This window comes from Neoarius graeffei, chromosome 4 (genome assembly GCF_027579695.1).
Source record: "Neoarius graeffei isolate fNeoGra1 chromosome 4, fNeoGra1.pri, whole genome shotgun sequence".
Lineage (NCBI taxonomy): Eukaryota > Metazoa > Chordata > Actinopteri > Siluriformes > Ariidae > Neoarius > Neoarius graeffei.
In genome coordinates, this window is record NC_083572.1 from 6003171 (window position 1) to 6026867 (window position 23697).

General features: G+C 40.6%; 1 protein-coding gene across 1 annotated transcript in view; it reads left to right on the plus strand.

Moving 5' to 3' along the window:
• The window catches only part of myo10l1 (myosin X, like 1), a 92669-nt gene that overhangs the window by 58460 nt on the left and 10512 nt on the right, over positions 1–23697 (plus strand). Inside the window, exons 12-27 of the mRNA XM_060918709.1 lie at positions 3602–3748; positions 3887–3987; positions 7855–7921; positions 8098–8190; positions 8307–8375; positions 8476–8558; positions 10015–10123; positions 10342–10422; positions 15652–15776; positions 15871–15997; positions 16093–16199; positions 18585–18879; positions 18998–19795; positions 22669–22792; positions 22894–23137; positions 23397–23492. Of these exons, the coding sequence (XP_060774692.1) occupies positions 3602–3748; positions 3887–3987; positions 7855–7921; positions 8098–8190; positions 8307–8375; positions 8476–8558; positions 10015–10123; positions 10342–10422; positions 15652–15776; positions 15871–15997; positions 16093–16199; positions 18585–18879; positions 18998–19795; positions 22669–22792; positions 22894–23137; positions 23397–23492 (2666 nt within the window). The remainder of the gene's footprint in view (positions 1–3601; positions 3749–3886; positions 3988–7854; positions 7922–8097; positions 8191–8306; positions 8376–8475; positions 8559–10014; positions 10124–10341; positions 10423–15651; positions 15777–15870; positions 15998–16092; positions 16200–18584; positions 18880–18997; positions 19796–22668; positions 22793–22893; positions 23138–23396; positions 23493–23697) is intronic.

The following is a 23697-nucleotide window of genomic DNA, read 5'->3' on the forward strand; positions in this document are numbered from 1 at the left end:
CCTGGATTCTTTCCCCCCATTCTGTCTCTCATAGTTGAAGTGTACCTATGATGAAAATTACAGGCCTCTCTCATCTTATTAAGTGGGAGAACTTGCACAATTGGCGGCTGACTAAATACTTTTTTGCCCCACTGTATATTTAACAGTTATTCCATGAAATCGAGTCGTACATGAGTTGATAGCCGACGTGTACGGCAAGATTGAGTGGAATAACTGTTTTATTCTGTCCACATTCACTGGATTTTGAGAAAAAGAGCATTTTTATTTATTTATTTTTTTGCAAATTTGCTAAATAAAAACTTTATGTAAAACATCCGAAAAAATCATTTCCGCTTAGAATGTAAACAAACTGGCGAAATGACAGGAGCGATTTGTGAAAAATGCGATAATAATAATAATAATAATTCTTGAAAAATATAAAAGATACGTTATTACCGTCAAATTCTGTATTTTGTTCCTTTTTTTTGGTATTTTTCTGGGTTTTGTTTTCGAGTTTTTATTTCATCCTCGGTTGGTTCAGCAACACGCTCCACCATTTTGTTTTTCTCTACTCACAGTATATGAGTTGATATCCTAGTAGTAGAGTAGCCAATCAGAGCGCACGATCGCTCATATCCAGTGAATGTGGATAGAATAATAATCCCCCATCCACAGAAAGTTTGGTGGGGGATATAGAAATGGGTTCTGTCTGTCCATCCGTCTGGCTGGCTGTCCGTCTGGTCACGTTTTCATTTCCGGGCCATATCTTTAAAGGAGAACTGAAGTGATTTTTAAACTTGCTTTATTTCTTAATTAACGTGTTATTCAATTACGTTTTCGGTTTTAGTAACCTTATATCATGACTCATATTGGCAACTAATTGCAATTAAATATTACCGTATTTTCCGGACTATACGTCGCTCCGGAGTTTAAGTCGCATCAGCCAAAAAATGCATTATGAAGACGAAAAAAACATATATACGTCGCACCGGACTATAAGTCGCACTTTTTTGAAGGGTTATTCTATCCATAGAATCTGTGATTGTATCTGATAAGCGGCGCGCGGTTACTGCGCGACTGCATTGTTTATTTAATAAACGAACAGCTGAGCAGTGATAACGCGCCCTTTGCCCTGTAAGTAGCCTAGTCTGATTATTTTAAATATCTACTACTATCTTTAATACTATCACTATCGTTATTACTAATAGCCTATATTATTATTATTATAACTAATATTAGTAGCCTATTACTGATGCATTAATCAGTTTGCTTTTAGAATATTTTTACCGGTAGGGCTTATTATCGCCCCATGGCTCTTTCATCTGTGTTATTAAAGCTGTAGTCATCATCGAGGAGAGTCATTCTTCATTTTTGTCAAATTTTATTTCATTAAATCAGAGGTCAAGTAGGCTATAGGTATATCATCTCCAAAGACAACCGTCTAGTGAAAAAAAAAACAACAACCGCTTTTAAATCCCCTACTTAAATCCTTAAAAAGAGTAATTTAACTCATGTCTTGTGTGATCTGATCTCCAATGGTGAAATAAACCGGTTGTGATATGAGTAGTCTGTTATTTTAGAAGATACATTTAATATATAATTTAATATATAGCCTTATAAAAATAATATTTTATAACACATCACGACATATTACTGTCTGTAACTGTTCGTCACTAAAGCGTTTTCTAAGATCATAATGTCTGATATTATTATTATTTTTTTTACACACACAATAAGCGCGTGTGCGTAAAGTTATAGTAAACCACCCCCCGCCCTTTTTTTTTTTTTTTGAGTCGCCGGACCCACCCACCTCCTGCGTTCCGGGACCTCCCACTTCACAAATTAAGCACTGCCTAAAATCATTACATAACTTATTTAAATAACTATAGGCCTATCATTAATAAACACAGGTCAATCAAGTTTATCAAGCTGGCGATTTCACTCCAAATCAGCAAATCCATTGAATTCCTCATCCTCGGTGTCGCTTCTGAACAACTCTGCCTCCAGCGGCAGACGAAGCGCCGTTTCCTCTTCTGCTGCGTGGCTGTCGTCAGACTCAGCATCAGCTCCAGTTATTCCGCGGTGAAAAAAAAAAAACATATATACGTCGCACCGGAGTATAAGTCGCATGGCTAACCGAACCATGAAAAAAAGTGCGACTTATAGTCCGAAAAATACGGTATATTTATCGGCCTATTCGGTTTGTAGCCATGTTGAATTTAGTTCGTTTGGTCCACGGCAGGCGTCGCTTATCCGCGCGATCTTCACGAGACTTGTGCGAGACTTCGGAAAGTGAAGCGTCAGCCAGGTGTCAGTGCCGCCATTTTGAAAACTGTTTTCCAAACGAAATATTGCACAAAAACGAGTTTAAATGACGATTACTGACGACTTTTTTCAAACTTTCCTGATTGCTATCAAAACAAACAAAACTTCCGGCTTGATTACGTCAGCATTCGAAAGAGCGCGCATGCGTCTTTTGACGACGTTGGCAGATGTCGGTCACTTTGATTTGCGCTGTACGTTTTACTTCCGTCCTACGATGTCTCGCACAGGTCTCAGCGAATCTCATTTACAGCCATTGCTTTGACATATGGACTGATATATTACAGAGCGTATTTCAAACACTCAGAACTTGCTATAGCAGCGACAAAATAGCGACCAAAAATGCATTCCGATATTTAATAAAATGAGATAAATAGAATTTTGATGATAAAAAATTTGCCTTCAGATCCCCTTTAAAACTACTGAAGATATCTTCATGAAACTTTGCATACATATCAAGCAACATGTGAACTGGTCCCTTTTGCTATTTTGGATTTTTGAAAAAAAAAAGTATTTTTCAAATTTTTACATGAAAAATAGATTTTGACTTTGTTTCTAAGAGCAGTGTTCGTTTCCGGAGAATATATCCAAAACTATTCATGATACGGATTTGAAACTTGGTGTATGTGTTAACAAGGTGATGTAGATGTGCCTTTACATACTAAGAAATTTGAGAAGTTAAAATTTTTCATGTTTCCATGGGAACAATTTCAGAGTTTTGTTTCCGGAGCAGAACTTGAAAACTATGAGTGGTCTGGTCTTGAAAGTTGGTATATGTGTTGATTAAGTAATGTATATGTGCCTTTTGTTACTAAGAAATGTGAGAAATGTTAATTTTTCGCTCAGCTGGACCAAAGCTCCGGTGGGTTTATTATGCCATGGGCTGCTGAGGTCAGTGTAAAGGGGTCGGGTTGGTTTCCTGCAGCACAACTTGAAAAATGTGACAAATAATATCTTGAAACTTGGTATGTACTTGGTATATAGGGCGGGGGATATAGATGACTCTGTCTTCTTGTATTATATATGTTTTATTTTCGGCTCAGTGGTCAAAAACTACACTTGTATCGACTTGTTTAGTTGTTTTACTCAGTTGTCATTACTTACAATGGTTTGTGTGGTTTTTTTAGTCATAGTAATTTCCATTGTCCTTTTCATTTATTTATTTATTTAAATAAAATCCCTGTTCCAAATACTGTACATTCTAAATCTTGCTTATGGATATTTGTAACACCATTCCTTCTCTAAACACACACTCATATTAGACATTCTCCTTTCATCACTTTGTTCTCACGATGATCAGGCGATAGATTCGCGAGACTCGGTTGCCATGGCGCTGTACTCTCAGTGCTTCTCCTGGATCATCATGCGCATCAACCAGAAGATCAACGGCCGAGACAACTTCAAATCCATCGGCATCCTTGACATCTTCGGCTTCGAGAATTTTGAGGTGAACTCACACACACACACACACACACACGTGCAACAGTGATACACACAACATACATGATACACACAGGGCTGATGGATGACAGGTGGAATTTCACACACTCATTTCTGACACACATCTTGTGCACCCGTTCTCCAGGTGAACCGCTTCGAGCAGTTCAACATCAACTACGCTAACGAGAAACTGCAGGAGTATTTTAACAAACACATCTTCTCTCTGGAGCAACTAGAGTACAACAGGTGAAGATTTTAACATGGACAGTACATATTAGCTGACTTACTGTTTGTGTCTTTGTGGGTTAAAAGCTGTTTGGTTTTCTCCAAGGTGATGGTGATGGATAAAGAGATATTACACATGGGAAACCTTGTATTTATATCCCACAAGAACAAGGATCCAGATGCTTAAGGCCCATTCTATAATTGCGGGTACATTTCAAGCGTTGACTCCGTTATTCGTCGTCAACTCTGTTATCATCAAACCGGGCAATCCGTTAACAGACTTGACGATAACCGAGTTGACGTTTTTCCACCATTTTGTAAATCCACATGCCTCTTAACCTCAAACTAGCTACCACATGGCGTGTATAAAAAAAAAAAGAATTTTATGGATTTTAATCATATTATTGTTTTTTAAAAAACGAGGGAGAGATTCACTCCGATATCACAATAACAGATTTGACGAATAATTAATCTCCTGTTGGTGTGTCCTCAACAGTGATGGGAATAACGGCGTTAGAAATAACGGCATTACTAACGGCGTTACTTTTTTTAGTAACGAGTAATCTAACTAATTACTTTTTACATCGTTATAACGGCGTTCCCGTTACTTACAATAAAATACTATGCGTTACTTTATTAAAGCTGTTTTCATCTGGCACGCTGCTCGTTCAGCCTTTCTTTACTCTGCTTTCGTGTGGGGCGGGGAGACACGAGACAACGGCACAGTAAGCCAATCAGAGTAGATTTGGACAACATACGCAGGTAGGCCACGCCTACTGCACTACTGCGCGCTCTTTCAATCGGAAGACCCAGCGATGGCGAGCGGTCAGCCCAACACTGCGCTTTCACACTGGAAATACAGCCATTACTTTTCATTACTTGAAATAAAAGGCAAGAGTGTTTACGTGCAATGCACATTATGTCGAGGAACAAAGCGTTTGTCCTCGTCAGTGGCCAGTAATTAGTAACATAATTTTAATAACTACAAAAATATATTACATTTGATAGATGTCTTATCTCACATTGTCCCACAAACATATTAATATAGTGTAGATAACATTACTAATTGGTTCTGTTAATTGTCCATTTCAGTCATTAAACACATTTAACATTCACTTTTATTATGATTACACTAATTGAATTTGATTTTTTTTGAGGGGGAACAAAATGTAACGGAATAATTACTTTCCCTGGTAATTAGTTACTTTTATGACAAAGTAACTCCGTTACTAACTCAGTTACTTTTTCGGAAAAGTAACTAGTAACTATAACTAATTACTTTTTGAAAGCAACGTGCCCAACACTGGTCCTCAACATTTTGTTCAAGTTAATGAGAGAAGATTAAACATAACACACCTCACTGCCTTTCTGAAGTTTCCCGCCAGAGGAAGTGACATCATTCGGTGCGGGTATCATGCGCGTTATTAAAAGTGTTTGCGGATTTTATGCAGTTTTATAACAGAGTTGACAAGAACATTGGGACGGATTAAAAAATATATTTTTTTTATTCCTGAAGTTTCACATAATACAGAAAATAGACTTTCTATGCAATCGATTTTATAACAGTTAATAGAATAAGCTACAAAAAAAAAAAAAAAAGATTGTTGGACTGAATCACTTCCTGTTTATTCAGGTTGAATGGCTGAATCAGGAGTCAATAATGTGGGGGGAGGGGCGGGAGTCATTTAGTTAATGTTTTATGGATAAATTGGGTCTAAAACGTACATCAAGCATTGTCATAATTTGCATTATTGTTAAACACTGATTCAATAAGGATTTATTTTGTGGAAAATAACAAAATAGACTGGTACCAAAATCCAGAATTGTGACACCCAAAGGCATTTTTGAGACAAAGTCGGCAAACAGTCTTATTTTGTCAATTTGGGTGTGCCGAATTCAAATCTGCAATATGCCGAGCTCTATCTGACCTCTGTTGACCTCTAGAGGTCATTGAACTTTGGGCCTGTAAACGTCTCAGCTGAACCCAGTTTCTCAGCTTTCTAAGGAATGAAATGTACTAAAATGATGAATGAAGTTAGCAAATGGCCTCATTTGTTAAATGTTTGGGTGCTGAATTCATTTTTCATTTGTAAAACGACATATGACCTCTGATAACCTCAAGGTCATTAAACTTGGCCTATAGGCCTATGCATTTAACGGCATTTTTAAACTGACTTTACTCCCCCAAAAAGAATATGAACAGACAAAAAACAAATAGAAAGGAACAAATACAACATTAAATGCCAGTCCATGTACATGTGACTTACTTTTCACAATGAGAATGCCTCGGCGATCACCTTACATAACATTGCATTACATTTAGCGGTTATTGTTTATACAAAGCTACTGAAAAAAGGACAGATTCAGCAGCATACAAAATGTGGGGGCGTACAGGGTATACAGGTTAATCAGGGTTAGTGTATATGAGGATTTTTTCTTTGTTGTTTGTTTTTTATAAAGGCTTTACCCCGTTTAAAACAAAACAAAAGACAAACAAGAAAGAAAAAAACTCTCATATATGCTAACCCTGATTAACCTGTATACCCTGTATGCCCCCACATTTTGTATGCTGCTGAATCTGTCCTTTTTTCAGTAGCTTTGTATAAACAATAACCGCTAAATGTAATGCAATGTTATGTAAGGTGATCGCCTAGGCATTCTCATTGTGAAAAGTAAGTCACATGTACATGGACTGGCATTTAATGTTGTATTTGTTCCTTTCTATTTGTTTTTTGTCTGTTCATATTCTTTTTGGGGGAGTAAAGGCAGTTTAAAAATGCCGTTAAATGCATAGGCCTATAGGCCAAGTTTAATGACCTTGAGGTTATCAGAGGTCATATGTCGTTTTACAAATGAAAAATGAATTCAGCACCCAAACATTTCACAAACAAGGCCATTTGCTAACTTCATTAATCATTTTAGTACATTTCATTCCTTAGAAAGCTGAGAAACTGGGTTCAGCTGAGACGTTTACAGGCCCAAAGTTCAATGACCTCTAGAGGTCAACAGAGGTCAGATAGAGCTCGGCATATTGCAGATTTGAATTCGGCACACCCAAATTGACAAAATAAGACTGTTTGCCGACTCATCTCATTATCTCTAGCCGCTTTATCCTTCTACAGGGTCGCAGGCAAGCTGGAGCCTATCCCAGCTGACTACGGGCGAAAGGCGGGGTACACCCTGGACAAGTCGCCAGGTCATCACAGGGCTGACACATAGACACAGACAACCATTCACACTCACATTCACACCTACGCTCAATTTAGAGTCACCCACCAGTTAACCTAACCTGCATGTCTTTGGACTGTGGGGGAAACCGGAGCACCCGGAGGAAACCCACGCGGACACGGGGAGAACATGCAAACTCCGCACAGAAAGGCCCTCGCCGGCCACGGGGCTCGAACCCAGGACCTTCTTGCTGTGAGGCGACAGCGCTAACCACTACACCACCATGCCGCCCCTGTTTGCTGACTTTGTCTCAAAAATGCCTTTAACTCCTTAAATAAGCACTTTTTTGAATTTTGGTACCAGTCTAAAAGGTTTATCTCTGAGATGCGAAATGTATCCCAAATTCTAGAATGACCCATAAATGTATAAATTTTTTCAGGCTTACGATTGGTTTGCATTTTTTAAATAACATTTAAGAGGAGATATGTGGAAAATAAAATGAATACACACAATACATTATACACTCGAAGGAAAAAACAACTTCAAAAGTTTTGTTGGAGTACAGGAAAAAACTGTGCATATTGTTCATTCTCCCTCTTTTCTTGAAAGGTGCCAATACTTTTGCTGATATCGTGTGTATATATATATATATATATCTGGCTACTAAAATATGAGACCATACAAAATCGTGTGTGTGTGTGTGTGTGTGTGTGTGTACAGGGAGGGAATTCGCTGGGAAGCCATAGACTGGATGGACAACGCAGAATGTCTGGATCTGATCGAAAAAGTAACCGCTCTGGAATTCAAAAAAAAAAAATTAACGCCACAATTTTTATTTCAGTGCAGCTGAGAGAGTTCTGTAAAAACAGTACTGATGGAAAATTCCTTTCTATAAATCATTTCAAAAATGAGTGACTGTGCAGCGTGGAAACAACATGAAGATTAACGAGTGTGTTTTTGCAGAAACTGGGCATGTTGGCGTTGGTTAATGAGGAGAGCCGCTTCCCTAAAGGCACAGATTTCACTCTGCTGGAGAAACTACACAGCCGACACTCGGTGAGTCGCACACACACACACACACACACACACACACTTATGCACGTTATGTCGCTGGCTTCAGATTGTTCCAAAACTGATGGGTGTGTTTAATGTTTGTTGTTTCCCATCTTCAGACGAACCCTTATTATGTGAAGCCTCGACTGGCAGATCATCAATTTGGAATTAAGCACTACGCTGGAGAGGTGGGCTTTCTCTCTCTCTCTCTCTCTCTCTCTCTCTCTCTCTCTCTGTTTTTCCCCTGTATTTCTCCTTTCTGTTCTTTTATTGCCATCTTGTTTTCAGGTTTTGTATGACGTCAGAGGCATCTTGGAGAAGAACAGAGATACGTTTAGAGATGATATCTTGACCATGCTGAAGGACAGCAGGTTTGAAACACGCACAGCTATCCACAACAATGCACATACACTCACCGGCCACTTTAATAGGAACTTGTTGTTGTTATTATTGATTCTAAGATCCCTGTTCTTGGCTGTAGGACTGGAACCCAATGTGTTCTTCTGTTTTCTGTTGCATGCTGAGATGCTTTTCTGCTCACCACGGTTGTAAAGAGTGATTATATGAGTTACTATATCCTTCCTGGGCGGCACGGTGGTGTAGTGGTTAGCGCTGTCGCCTCACAGCAAGAAAGTCCGGGTTCGAGTCCCATGGCTGGCGAGGGCCTTTCTGTGTGGAGTTTGCATGTTCTCCCCGTGTCCGCGTGGGTTTCCTCCGGGTGCTCCGGTTTCCCCCACAGTCCAAAGACATGCAGGTTAGGTTAACTGGTGACTCTAAATTGAGCGTAGGTGTGAATGTGAGTGTGAATGGTTGTCTGTGTCTATGTGTCAGCCCTGTGATGACCTGGCGACTTGTCCAGGGTGTACCCCGCCTTTCGCCCGTAGTCAGCTGGGATAGGCTCCAGCTTGCCTGCGACCCTGTAGAACAGGATAAAGTGGCTAGAGATAATGAGATGAGATATCCTTCCTGGCAAAAAAAGCTCGAACCACCTCAAATCTGTCCATTTTCCTCTGACTTCTCTTATCAACAAGGTGTTTGTTTCCACCCACGGAACTGTCGCCCACTCACTTGATGTTTTTTTGTTTTTCGCACCATTTTGTTGTTGTGTGAAAACCCCAGGAGATCAGCAGTTTCTAAAATGCTCAAACCAGCAGTCCGGCTGGCTCAAACCAACACCTATGCTATCACACTTTGGGATCACAATTTTTCCCATTCTGATGTTTGAACATTGTGAACATTAACTGAAGCGCTTGATTTGTATCTGCATGAACTGATGCCGGCACGGTGGTGTAGTGGTTAGCACTGTCGCCTCGCAGCAAGAAGGTTCTGGGTTCGAGCCCAGTGGCTGACGAGGGCCTTTCTATGTGGAGTTTGCATGTTCTTCCCGTGTCCGCGTGGGTTTCCTCCGGGTGCTCCGGTTTCCCCCACAGTCCAAAGACATGCAGGTTAGGTTAACTGGTGACTCTAAATTGAGCATAGGTGTGAATGTGAGTGTGAATGGTTGTCTGTGTCTATGTGTCAGCCCTGTGATGACCTGGCGACTTGTCCAGGGTGTACCCCGCCTTTCGCCCGTAGTCAGCTGGGATAGGCTCCAGCTTGCCTGCGACCCTGTAGAACAGGATAAAGCGGCTAGAGATGATGGATGGATGGATGGATGGATGGATGGATGATTTGATGCATTGTGCTGCTGTCGAGGGATTGGCTGATTAGAGAACTGTATCAAATAAAACAATAGATGTACCTAATGGATGTCCCTAATAAAGTGGCCGGTTAGGGTATATACAATATACAAGCCATGATCCGTGTGTGTGTATGTGTATGAGCCAGACTGGACTTCATCTACGACCTGTTTGAACAAGTGGGCAGCAGGAATAACGAAGAGACCCTGAAGATGGGCACCGCCCGGAAGAAACCCACCGTGAGCTCCCAGTTCAGAGTGAGTGCACCTTCCTGTAGCTTCTCCGCAACTCGGCAAAAGAAAAATATGGATTTTCGTCTAATTAAGCATCACAACAGTGTGAACGCAAAAAGGTGTTTCAGTTCTACAGAAAGAAGGAAAAGATGACACAGATATAAATAAAAACGGTCCTTGTTTCTTCAGTCTAGTCAGAATGTGTTATTTTTACGTGATTGCTCCTCTCTCCTGTCACTTAGGACTCTCTGCACTCCCTAATGGCCACTCTCAGTGTGTCCAACCCCTTCTTCGTGCGCTGCATCAAACCCAACATGGACAAGGTGAGATACGGGGCATCATTTCAGGCTGCTTTGACCATTTGGTATTTTTTTCCGCTGGTATTGATACGTGTTTTAAAATAACAGCAGCTCTGACAGTAGTTCAGCTGGCTGCAGGGCAAATCACAGGTTTATATTAATGCAGTTTTAATGATTGATGCATTATAGTTTCTATCGTAACAGCTCTTTCACTGGGACTTAATGAAGTGTGAAATCTCATCTCGTTATCTGTAGCCACTTTATCCTGTTCTACAGGGTCGCAGGCGAGCTGGAGCCTATCCCAGCTGACTACGGGCGAAAGGCGGGGTACACCCTGGACAAGTCGCCAGGTCATCACAGGGCTGACACATAGACACAGACAACCATTCACACTCACATTCACACCTACGGTCAATTTAGAGTCACCAGTTAACCTAACCTGCATGTCTTTGGACTGTGGGGGAAACCGGAGCACCCGGAGGAAACCCACGCGGACACAGGGAGAACATGCAAACTCCGCACAGAAAGGCCCTCGCCGGCCACGGGGCTCGAACCCGGACCTTCTTGCTGTGAGGCGACAGCGCTAACCACTACACCACCGTGCCACCCGAAGTGTGAAATAAAAAGGAAATTTATTTCAGATTTATGGAAATGTGAGTGTTTTTGTAAGATTTAAAGTCAGATTTAAAGCCGACAGAGGAGTTTCTTGGGAACACGAAAAACTTTTTTTTTTTTTTTTTTTTGGGGGGGGGGTTTGTTATTAACCTCAAGCGAAAGAAAAAAGATAGGCCGGTGAGGGAACGACTGTTTATAACAAATAAATTTTTTTTTAAGATTATTTTTTTGGGCTTTTTCTACCTTTATTGGATAGGACAGTGTAGAGACAGGAAATGAGTGGGAGAGAGAGAGACAGGGAGGGATCGGGAAATGACCTCGGGTTGGAATTGAACCTGGGTCCCCGGATTTATGGTATGGCGCCTTATCCACCTGAGCCATGACGCCCCCTGTTTATAACAAATAATTACAGCAACTAACTTGTCTCTTGGACATTCCACAGAACATATAGTTGTAAATGCAGATGTGGACAAAGTACCCAACTTCATTACTTAAGTCAAAGTGCAGATCCCACTGGTCAAATGTTACTCCGATACAAGTGAAAGTTGTCCAGTCAAATTTTTACTTAAGTTAAAGTACTGAAGTACTTGCTTTTAAAAATACTTAAGTATTAAAAGTACATTTTCTGTCAACACATCGTTGTATTATTGCTGCAACGCTTACAAAACCTAATACCGTTACCAAAGACAGAAATGTAAATTCACAAAATGAACGCATGCTGTGCCATCATGGTGGTTTAACGTTAAGCTAGCTAGTCAGTGACGCTCCACCTGACATGCTAGCAAACTCTTTTCAAACTCGAAATCATATTGGGTAGCTAACGCTACTAGAAAAGAAACATTTCTACATTCTGTTTATTTGGCAAGATTATGCTAAAACGTATTTCTGAAAGGACTTCAGATAAGTTAACGTTATTCATGCTAGCGTAACTCCGTTTTTACATGCTAACTAACAGTGTCCAAGTTAACTAGCTATGTGTAAACGTTAGCCGTGGACAAGGCTACGGCAACTTGGCGAGCAAATCCATAGAAAGTCATTTGACTAACCAGACTGCATAGCTACGTTTGCAACGTTATCACTAGCTCTAAAAGCACAGACAGCTTCATTGCAAGCTTTCTCTTGGAATGAAACATTTACATACTGTACCTCAATATGCTCCTGCAGGTTGGACGGCGAGTTTTTGTAGGCCGTGATGTGGTTCGTTTTCGGCAAACAAAGCAAACATTTAAAACAAAACGTATCTTTAATCCTTTCAGAAAACTGAAACATGGGTTCTAGGTAAAGCCATGAGTGCGTTCATTCTCCAGAAGAACCGCCTCCTTCCATTCTGCCATCAACTGATCGTGTTCAGATAACGCTGTTGAGAAATAACTGAACTTGATTTTATCCAGTCTATGGACGTGACGTGACCCTAGTGATTACTGATCGGCTGTCTCAGTGTCACCTGCGGAAAAACCATCACGTTTTAGAAAAGAAAAGAAAAAACATCCGCTTTCAAAGCTGCATCATAGTAACGAGTAACGAGGACTTTGACTGCAATGTAGTGGAGTGAAAGGTACGATATTTGTCTTTCATATTTGTAGCGAAGTTAAAGTCATAAGTTTCCAAAAAAATAATAATCAAGTAAAGTACAGATACTCAAAAAGTGTACTTAAGTACAGTACTCAAGTAAATGTACTTCGTTACTGTCCACCTCTGTGCAAATGTAACTCTAAACTGATAAAAATGATGTATGATGTGTCGTTCTTCGGGAAATACAAATTGTAATTACTAAATTGCTGTGGTGTAAGAGGAATAAAACACTTCAGTATGTGCTATTATAGAAAAACAAATCCACATTGGTGTGGTAACGTTATTTTGACTTTATCACACAACTCTGTCGTTGCTAGACATGTAACGATATATTGTGCTATGATAAATTGTGATGCAAATTTATGTTGATTTGAATCAATAAAACAAAAAAAAAAATCGTGATTATTATCAGGCTGCATAATGTGGTAAATTTTCCTAGCTGTAATTGCATTGGTTAGACAGCAGAAGGCGAAATAATGTACAATAGCTGGAATACATCTGACTTCACCGTAGGCGGAAGTAACACAGCTCTAATGCTATGAAAGCACACACACACACACACACACACACACACACACACACACACACACACACAAAAAAACAGATCTAAAATGTGAAAGAACAGTTGTGTGATTGATGGTACAAATATACAGACTGCTGAAAGATAAAGAAAAGAGAAGCAAAATGGAGGCAGAGCAAATGTTTATAAGTTTATTAAGAAAAGGCCTTTTTGTTATTAACTTTTTTGTTATTAATAAAAGGAATATTTTAGTTAGCAGGTGATTGTATTTTACTTCTTCCTTTGCAAATGTGGGTAAATAATTATTGTTGGTTATAAAGAAAATGAAACAAAATGTTTTTTATTATTTAAATTTAACAAAAAGAATGCTGAAGTTGATAATGAACAGGAAAATGTTGCTTTTTTTTGGTAATAAAATAAAATGGGAAAATCAAATCGTGAACCCAATATCGTGAATCGAATCAAATCATGAACCGGGTGAATCGTTAAATGCATAATAACAGCACTCCCTGTTGTATATTATTTCTTGTTAATTACAGTATTATAATTAACAATCACTGTTTGGATGTTTTCCATGACGTAAGGTTTGATCACATTTCTTATGTTGCTTTTTTTTCCTGACAAATAAATGAAATATATATTGCTTTGGAAATGTTGACAGTGTTGTTCCTACCCTTTGTGTGCATTCATCATTGTTTCTTCTTCTTCTTCTTTGGTCCGATCAAATTGGTGCAGTGAGGAAATGAATCGAAGCAAACAGCCAACGAATCAAAAGTATTCATTCGATCTGATTCAGATTTGACAAACAGGAGCATTTTAATTAGAATTCAGATCATTCAGTGATCCATGTAGCTCTGTGTATAATCATTATATTACAACCCCGATTCCCAAAAAGTTGGGACAAAGTACAAATTGTAAATAAAAACGGAATGCAATGATGTGGAAGTTTCAAAATTCCATATTTTATTCAGAATAGAACATAGATGACATATCAAATGTTTAAACTGAGAAAATGTATCATTTAAAGAGAAAAATTAGGTGATTTTAAATTTCATGACAACAACACATCTCAAAAAAGTTGGGACAAGGCCATGTTTCCCACTGTGAGACATCCCCTTTTCTCTTTACAACAGTCTGTAAATGTCTGGGGACTGAGGAGACAAGTTGCTCAAGTTTAGGGATAGGAATGTTAACCCATTCTTGTCTAATGTAGGATTCTAGTTGCTCAACTGTCTTAGGTCTTTTTTGTCGTATCTTCCGTTTTATGATGCGCCAAATGTTTTCTATGGGTGAAAGATCTGGACTGCAGGCTGGCCAGTTCAGTACCCGGACCCTTCTTCTACGCAGCCATGATGCTGTAATTGATGCAGTATGTGGTTTGGCATTGTCATGTTGGAAAATGCAAGGTCTTCCCTGAAAGAGACGTCGTCTGGATGGGAGCATATGTTGCTCTAGAACCTGGATATACCTTTCAGCATTGATGGTGTCTTTCCAGATGCGTAAACTGCCCATGCCACACACACTAATGCAACCCCATACCATCAGAGATGCAGGCTTCTGAACTGAGCGCTGATAACAACTTGGGTCGTCCTTTTCCTCTTTAGTCCGAATGACACGGCGTCCCTGATTTCCATAAAGAACTTCAAATTTTGATTCGTCTGACCACAGAACAGTTTTCCACTTTGCCACAGTCCATTTTAAATGAGCCTTGGCCCAGAGAAGACGTCTGCGCTTCTGGATCATGTTTAGATACAGCTTCTTCTTTGAACTATAGAGTTTTAGCTGGCAACGGCGGATGGCACGGTGAATTGTGTTCACAGATAATGCTCTCTGGAAATATTCCTGAGCCCATTTTGTGATTTCCAATACAGAAGCATGCCTGTATGTGATGCAGTGCCGTCTAAGGGCCCGAAGATCACGGGCACCCGGTATGGTTTTCCGGCCTTGACCCTTACGCACAGAGATTCTTCCAGATTCTCTGAATCTTTTGATGATATTATGCACTGTAGATGATGATATGTTCAAACTCTTTGCAATTTTACACTGTCGAACTCCTTTCTGATATTGCTCCACTATTTGTCGGTGCAGAATTAGGGGGATTGGTGATCCTCTTCCCATCTTTACTTCTGAGAGCCGCTGCCACTCCAAGATGCTCTTTTTATACCCAGTCATGTTAATGACCTATTGCCAATTGACCTAATGAGTTGCAATTTGGTCCTCCAGCTGTTCCTTTTTTGTACCTTTTACTTTTCCAGCCTCTTATTGCCCCTGTCCCAACTTTTTTGAGATGTGTTGCTGTCATGAAATTTCAAATGAGCCAATATTTGGCATGAAATTTCAAAGTGTCTCACTTTCGACATTTGATATGTTGTCTATGTTCTATTGTGAATACAATATCAGTTTTTGAGATTTGTAAATTATTGCATTCCGTTTTTATTTACAATTTGTACTTTGTCCCAACTTTTTTGGAATCAGGGTTGTATAACGCTTTATTATATAACATATCAGCATCATCCACCTCATCTGAGTCGTTTTTTTTTCTGTAGACACCCAACAGGTTTGACCCGGATGTGGTTCTGAATCAGCTGCGATACTCCGGCATGCTGGAGACGGTGAAGATCCGGCGTGCAGGGTTTCCCATCAGACGCACTTTCAAAGACTTCTTGAGCAGGTAAGGGTTTAGTAAACCTGAACGACTGCACCGTTTTACACTCTCGGAACAGTTTATTCACCCACAGTGACTTTGTATTATTGTTCATATGAAGGTATAAGATTATTCTAAAGGAAGATGGGAAAACGGCAGCAGGTGATGGAGATGAGAAAAAAAGGTGCACTGATCTGCTCACCAAATACGACCACGCCAAGAGAGAGTGGCAGCTTGGGAAGACCAAGGTGAGTCAATGTTTCTTTTGTCCTCTTCTTTTTTTCTGAAGTCTGTGTTTTTATGTGTGAGGTCTTCGTTCTTAGACTTTGTCTCGCACTCGTAGGTGTTCATGAAGGAGTCTCTGGAGCAGAGACTGGAGAAGGAGCGAGACGAGGTGCGCCGTAAAGCTGGACTCATCATACGGGCACATCTGCTCGCTTACATAGCAAGGTAATTCTGTGTGTGTGTGTGTGTGTGTGTGTGTGTGTGTGTGTGTGTGTGTGTGTGTGTGTGTGTGTACATATGCACATTCAATGCTGGAAGCTGAAATCGTGTAGCTGAGAATAATATTTATTATTTATTATATTTATTAGTGTAATTTGGCATACTGTATATAACACAACTGTATAATGTTTTTATATATGTTATTTGGATATTTTTATATTTTATTCTTAAATACAAATATAGAATATTGTAGACTAATAGCAAATATTTCATCGGTATTTTCTAAAGTATTTTTGTTACTATTAATTAATATATTAAAGGTCCCATGGCATGGTGGTTTGTTGATGCTTTAAACGGGCTCGTGGAGGTTTCCGGACGTTATATCCGCAGCCTTTCTCGAAATGAACCCTCGGCACGTAGATATAGCCTCCTGGGAGAAAGCCCCATTTCAGCGCTTTTCCCAGTGCGTCGTTTTGCTAATGAGAAGCAGGAGGCGGGGAAGGGTAGAGGGTGGGGGCGGGTCTTATCATTAATATTCATGACATGTAAACGTGTTACCTCTGATTGGCTAACAGCACTGTGACGCTACCTCCAGTGGGTCAGAACAAGCGGATGTGGGTGTCTTACTATGGCGAGAGAGAAGGAACAAACCGCGAAGGGAAAAATACCGCGCGCTGACGTCATTAAGGTGCGACGCGAGGAAATAAAATAAATTCAACAAATGTTTGGGTTTTTACTGAACAAACAAACAAATAAAATGAACGAGTGACTTAAAAAAAAGAATGTGGGTGTCTTTGTAAAAACTGTTTTGATTGGCTATTATAACAGAGCATGCTGCATGCTTTTTGGTTTTGTAGCGCAGAGTACCTGGCTAACTGCAGGAAGCGGTTAGCTGCACAGCTAATGTAGCCATTGCAAGGCTAACGCACCGATTTTAAAACACGGCAAAACGACTTAACAGTTATACACTTACTTGTTCGGTGTTTGTGGCTGATGCGGCAGGGATGCTTGGTACGGACCCAGGCTTCAGTGACAGTTGATGTGCAAAACCTGCCCTGTACTGTCCCAAGTTGTGGAAACATTCCTCAGGAAAATGCTTCCAACAAACATACACTGTCTTAGATAGACTCGACGGCGTATTATTGAAGTAAATAAAATTAAGCCACTGCGTCTTCAGGGGCTCTCCCGTCGGCAGTAAAAACAGACTCTTTTCTGTGTTGTCACATCCATGTACAGCGCAATTTCCATGTTTCGCTCGCTTAGGTGATGCCATGTTGTTGTGTCCTCTATGGTCTCCTCACTACAACTGGGCGGGGCAATCCATACAGTGGGTGGGAATCCAGAGGGGGGGCGTGGGGATCATCTCCCTTGCTGACGTAGTAAAGGGAAGAGTTTATCAACGCGCCGTTTTGACGCGCCATTCTCAAATGTTGGGCATAGTTTGGTTTACACATTATGAAATTTCTAGCCACTGGGGTGACTTAAGAAGGTCAGAGGAACTCATTTTAACGTTAAAAAACCTCAGAAAGTGAAAATTTCATGCCATGGGACCTTTAATAGACTGGATTTAAATGTATTCATACATTTATTAAATTAATATATCAAATATTAATACAAATATATTAATAGAAAATATCGTAAGCTGGATGTATAAATAATTTTGACTACAATTAATATTAATGTTCAATAATTACACATAAAACTATTAATAATCTTTTTATTCATATTGTGAAAATGGATTATTTATGAGCAGTGCTTATGATTTTATGTTAAATATTCATATAAAATATAATATATTACAATACAGTATTTTGGATTTATTGTACAATTGTTATTTGATATATTTGTACATTTTTATATTTTATTATTACATATCAATATAGAATATTATAGACTAATAGCATCAAATACTTCATAGGTATTTTATAAAGAATTTTGGTTACTATTAATTACTAATAGTAATATACTAGTATATGCATATATTGAATTTAAATATATTCATAAATGTATTAAATTAATATATTACATATTAATACAAAATATGATCAAATATTCATATAAACTATTGTGTACTGGTTATTCATGTGCAATAATTGCACATCAAAATATGAATAACCTTTTATTCATATGATGAGAATAGATTGCTGATGATTTTATATTAAATATTAATACCAAATATTATAATAGATTACTATACAGTATTTTAGATTTATTGTACAAATTGTTTTTACTGCTATTAATATTTGTTTCCAACAAACGCACACCTCAGTAAAATATAAATAAGCATTTCTTCATAGTGTTCATTATTGTGTTTTTGTGAGACTTGATATAACGCCTTGCTGTTTGTATTTCCTCGGGATTAACGCTCTAACACGTGGACTCTCGTTCCAGGAAGCACTTTAAAAAAGCTCTGTCCAGCATCATGACCATCCAGAAGAACTACCGTGCACATTTCTACCGCCACCGGTTCCTACGCAAACGCTCGGCCGTGCTCGTGCTGCAGAAGTGCCGGCGTGGGCAGGTGGCGCGGTCCAGGTGTCGCAAACTCCGAGACGAGAAGAGGAAGAGGGAGGAGGACGAGAGGAGGAAGAAGGAGGAAGAGGAGAAGAAGCGACAGGGATATGGAGCACAGATGAAAGGAGGAGATGCAGACAAAGCAGAGGATGAGGCAGCAGGAGGCACTCAGGTGAGCTGAAGGGATTTGATACATGAAATGAGTCGTAACCTTCCTGGAAGGTCCAGAAGTTTCTGGCTCTAGTGGCGATGAATGAAATGTATTTCTCTCTCACTCTTTCTCGCTCCAGGTCTCTGTGGAGGAGCAGAGCCGTCAGATGGAGGAGATCCTGAGGCTGGAGCGGGAGATCGAGCGACTGCAGAAGCAGAGGGAGGACGGCGTGTCGCAGCTGTGTGAGAGCTCACGTCAGGAACTGAGGCTACGCCGTCACGCTGAGGCCCTGCGCCTCAAAAAGGAGGCATCACGTGTTGCCACTCAGTTACTTGACCTCCAGAGCTTCACTGGTATCCAGCCTGAACAGAAGGTCCCTGCGGCGCCTACTTTGCCCGCTACGGCTGAAGATTCTGGTGTGGCAGAGGGTCCAGTCTCGCTGCCTGATTTCCCTCCTCCGGCTGAGGGGCCTCCTGACCAGGAGATCTTAGCCACACTGCCTCCACCTCCACCTGCCTTCGCTGAGGGCACGCTGCCTTCCTCTCCGCCTGCTGCTGCTCCAACCGTCCCTACGCCTCCTCCTCCTCCACCTCCTCCCTCACCTCCTCCACCTCCTCCTCCACTCCCAGGAGAGGCTGCACAGGTGAACAAGGACGTCTCCAAACCAGAGGAGGAGAAGGACGCGTCCAAGCCTGCAGAGCCTGAGACAGAGGAAAAAAAGGCAGACGAGGCAGAGGGTGAGGCAGCGGATCGCGGCAGCAAGCTGACCGAAACCGAGGAGCCGATTTACAGCCTGCCACTGGACACAGAGTCCGACTACGACCAGGACGAGCTGGAAGACGGTCAGAACAGCAACGCGGCAAATGACCCGGAGCACGCGCGCAAGTCCACGTGCACCAACGCCAGCCAGGAGTCATACAATCGCAGCTCAGACTCGGTACGAGACACACACACACACACGTCTATACAGTACATGCATACACACGAGGGCGAAGATTTCAAAACAAAATAAGGGTTCAGAAATAATCACAAGCAAACAGCACATTTTTCGACCATTTTTCATTATCTCAAAATCAGTTTCTCAAAAAACGCATGAGGAAAATCATCAGTTCCAGTGTCTATTTATGTATGTTTGTTTATTCGTGTAATATTCATTTTTAAATCTTTTATTTTATTAATTTGATTCATTTTTATAATTATTTACCCAATTCATTATTACTGCTTTATCTTATTTATTTATTTATTGTACGATTAATTTATTGTTATTATTATTTGGATTATTTCTTTTCTTTTTTGATTACAATTGTATTTATTTTCTGTATCTCGTACTTTTTTATAATTAAATTTTTTCCTCAGAAAGGATTTTGAGCTTCATTTTTATAACTAAAAATATTATCCATACAGGACACTTTTTTTCGATGGAATAAAAACACGTGTTCTGTTCCCTTCTAGCGGGTTTCATTCATTTGGTTTGATAGCATGCGATATTGTTAGCATATCGCTTATCCTACACGTATTACATCACTCTACCCAATGGAGAATGGGCGTTGAATATAGTTTATGATATCGCATGGTTGTCAAGACAACATGACGTCACATGCGAATTTCCAGTGAGAGTTTTCTGATGCGCATGCGCAGAAGCATTTCTTCGTTCGTCGGGAAAGAGAAAGACGCACTGAACACCCAAAAGGCTACCAAAACTTCATTAGATATCCCCCATGCAAATTTGCAAGACAAAAACATACCAATGGACATCGAAAAACTGGAAAAGAGACACATCGGAGATGTAAAACTTCCACGCTAGCGAGCGATTGTGAGAATTTGTAAACAAACGTGGCCGCCAGGTTTGCTTTGTTAAATATGGAAGATTTTGAGAGAATTTTGAAAGAAAAAGACGCATTGAACACCCGAAAGGAATGTGTATGTATAATAATAGCCGCTTTATCCTGTTCTACAGGGTCGCAGGCAAGCTGGATCCTATCCCAGCTGACTACGGGCGAAAGGCGGGGTACACCCTGGACAAGTCGCCAGGTCATCACAGGGCTGACAAATAATAATAATAATAATAATAACGATAATAATAATATTGGCTGGCTTTTTTTTCGTGGTATATCAGATATATTCCATTCAGCTACTCGTCTTTGACTCGTTTAGTATCATGCTAGCTGAATGGAATATATCTGATATACCATGAAAAAAAAGCCAGCCAATATTATTTAAATATATATATATATTTTTATTATTATGACTATTTTAATTCTATTATTTACTCAGCCTGAGTTTTTATTTCAGGAGTTGGCACACTAGACTTATACACACTTGACAGGGTTTAAACCTGTCAAGAGTTTTCGACACAACGACAATCTAACCATAAGAACAAAAGTAAATGTTTACGTTCAGTGTCTATTACCGATCCTTCTATATGGAAGTGAATCTTGGTCGTTGTACGCCCATGAAATAAAACAGCTACGCACTATCCAACATTGACACCTCAGATCAATCATGAATATCAAGTGAGATGACTTCGTTAGGGCGGCACGGTGGTGTAGTGGTTAGCGCCGTCGCCTCACAGCAAGAAGGTCCGGGTTCGAGCCCCGTGGCCGGCGAGGGCCTTTCTGTGTGGAGTTTGCATGTTCTCCCCGTGTCCGCGTGGGTTTCCTCCGGGTGCTCCGGTTTCCCCCACAGTCCAAAGACATGCAGGTTAGGTTAACTGGTGACTCTAAATTGAGCGTAGGTGTGAATGTGAGTGTGAATGGTTGTCTGTGTCTATGTGTCAGCCCTGTGATGACCTGGCGACTTGTCCAGGGTGTACCCCGCCTTTCGCCCGTAGTCAGCTGGGATAGGATCCAGCTTGCCTGCGACCCTGTAGAACAGGATAAAGCGGCTAGAGATAATGAGATGAGATGACTTCGTTAGCAACAAAGAAGTTTTGAAAAGAGCCAGAGCAGAGGATATCGAAGTCCTCCTCGCCAAAAATCGTCTACGTTGGCTTGGACATGTTGCCCGGATGGAGGACACTCGAATGGTCAAAATGCTAATGTTTGGTGAATTAGCAGAAGGTGCAAGAACGGTCGGGCGTCCAAGATTCCGTTTTAAAGACAATTGCAAAAGTTTATTAAAAGTTGGTGGTTTGCTCAATACATGGTCTGACTTTGTTGCTGATCGTGTTAAGTGGCGACAGAGCATCAAAACGACATGCAACAAATTAAACGAACATCGTATAAACAAATACGAAAAGAAAAAAGGAGATAATATTTAATCTCATCTCATTATCTCTAGCCACTTTATCCTGTTCTACAGGGTCGCAGGCAAGCTGGAGCCTATCCCAGCTGACTACGGGCGAAAGGCGGGGTACAACCTGGACAAGTCGCCAGGTCATCACAGGGCTGACACATAGACACAGACAACCATTCACACTCACGGTCAATTTAGAGTCACCAGTTAACCTAACCTGCATGTCTTTGGGGGAAACCGGAGCACCCAGAGGAAACCCACGCAGACACCATGCAAACTCCACACAGAAAGGCCCTCGCCAGCCCCGGGGCTCGAACCCAGGACCTTCTTGCTGTGAGGCAACAGCGCTAACCACTACACCACCGTGCCGCCCTAATATTTAATCATTAATTCTAATTGTTTAGCTGTTTCTGTATTTTGCTCACTTGCGAGACTAGGCTAATACATATATATATATATATATATATATATATATATATATATATATATATATATATATACATACATACATATATATATATATATATATATATATAGGGTTTAAACATTCTCTCTCTCTCTCTCTCTCTTTCTCAGTATGTGGAGAGCGATGAGGAGCATGACGGTCTCGCTGACACAGATGAAGAGCTGTCGAACGGTAAAGGCAACGTGTTGAATGGTAACGGCCCTCCATACTTCCACAGCTACCTCTATATGAAAGGTGAGTGACCTTGTAGATGTTGTGTAGTCAGACTTTTAGAGCTTGTAAATAAACTCGTCATTTCTCTCTCTCTCTCTCTCTCTCTCTGTTTGTTTGTGTAGCGGGTCTGATGATCCCGTGGCGAAGGCGCTGGTGTGTGCTGAAGGACGAGACGTTCATGTGGTTCCGCTCCAAACAGGAGTCTCTGAAGTCGGGCTGGCTGTATAAGAAAGGTGGGGGGCTGTCCACGCTGTCGCGCCGGAACTGGAAGATGCGCTGGTTTGTGCTGCGTGACTCGAAGCTCATGTACTTCGAGAACGACAGCGAGGAGAAGCTCAAGGGCACCATTGACATCCGTTTAGCCAAGTAAGACACAAGGACGCAGACTAAGATTGCGTCTTGTTGCTTTCTATACAATCAACTGCATAGTTATTGGCACCCTATTTGCCTTTGGTAGAGAAAAAAAAAACTTTTCCACACACTGTTCTGTCAAATGAGCGCTCTTGATCATTTATGACATTTCTCAATATTCTTCATGCACGTGAGTATGAAGGAAAGTGGATTTTGAAGGGCGCCACAACTTTTGTCCTTGATTTAGCGTGGTGTCTTCTGGGGTTCTGTTCAGGGAGATCGTCGACAACCACGAGAAGGAGAACGCACTGAACATCGTGACGGATGAACGGACATACCAGGTGTTTGCAGAATCACCAGAAGACGCCAGGTAGGGTCATGATCCAGCCCACTACCTCTGTAAAGGTTTTCCAACTGTTTCACGTTAAAAACGAAGCCCATATGGTGCAAAAAAAATAAAAAAAGAGCATCCTTTTATTGTCATTATTCCATATCATTCCATAACTGATACCCAGGAAACAGGATGAGTAAACAGGAAGACAAGAGAGATGATGCTTTAATTTTAAAAGGCAATA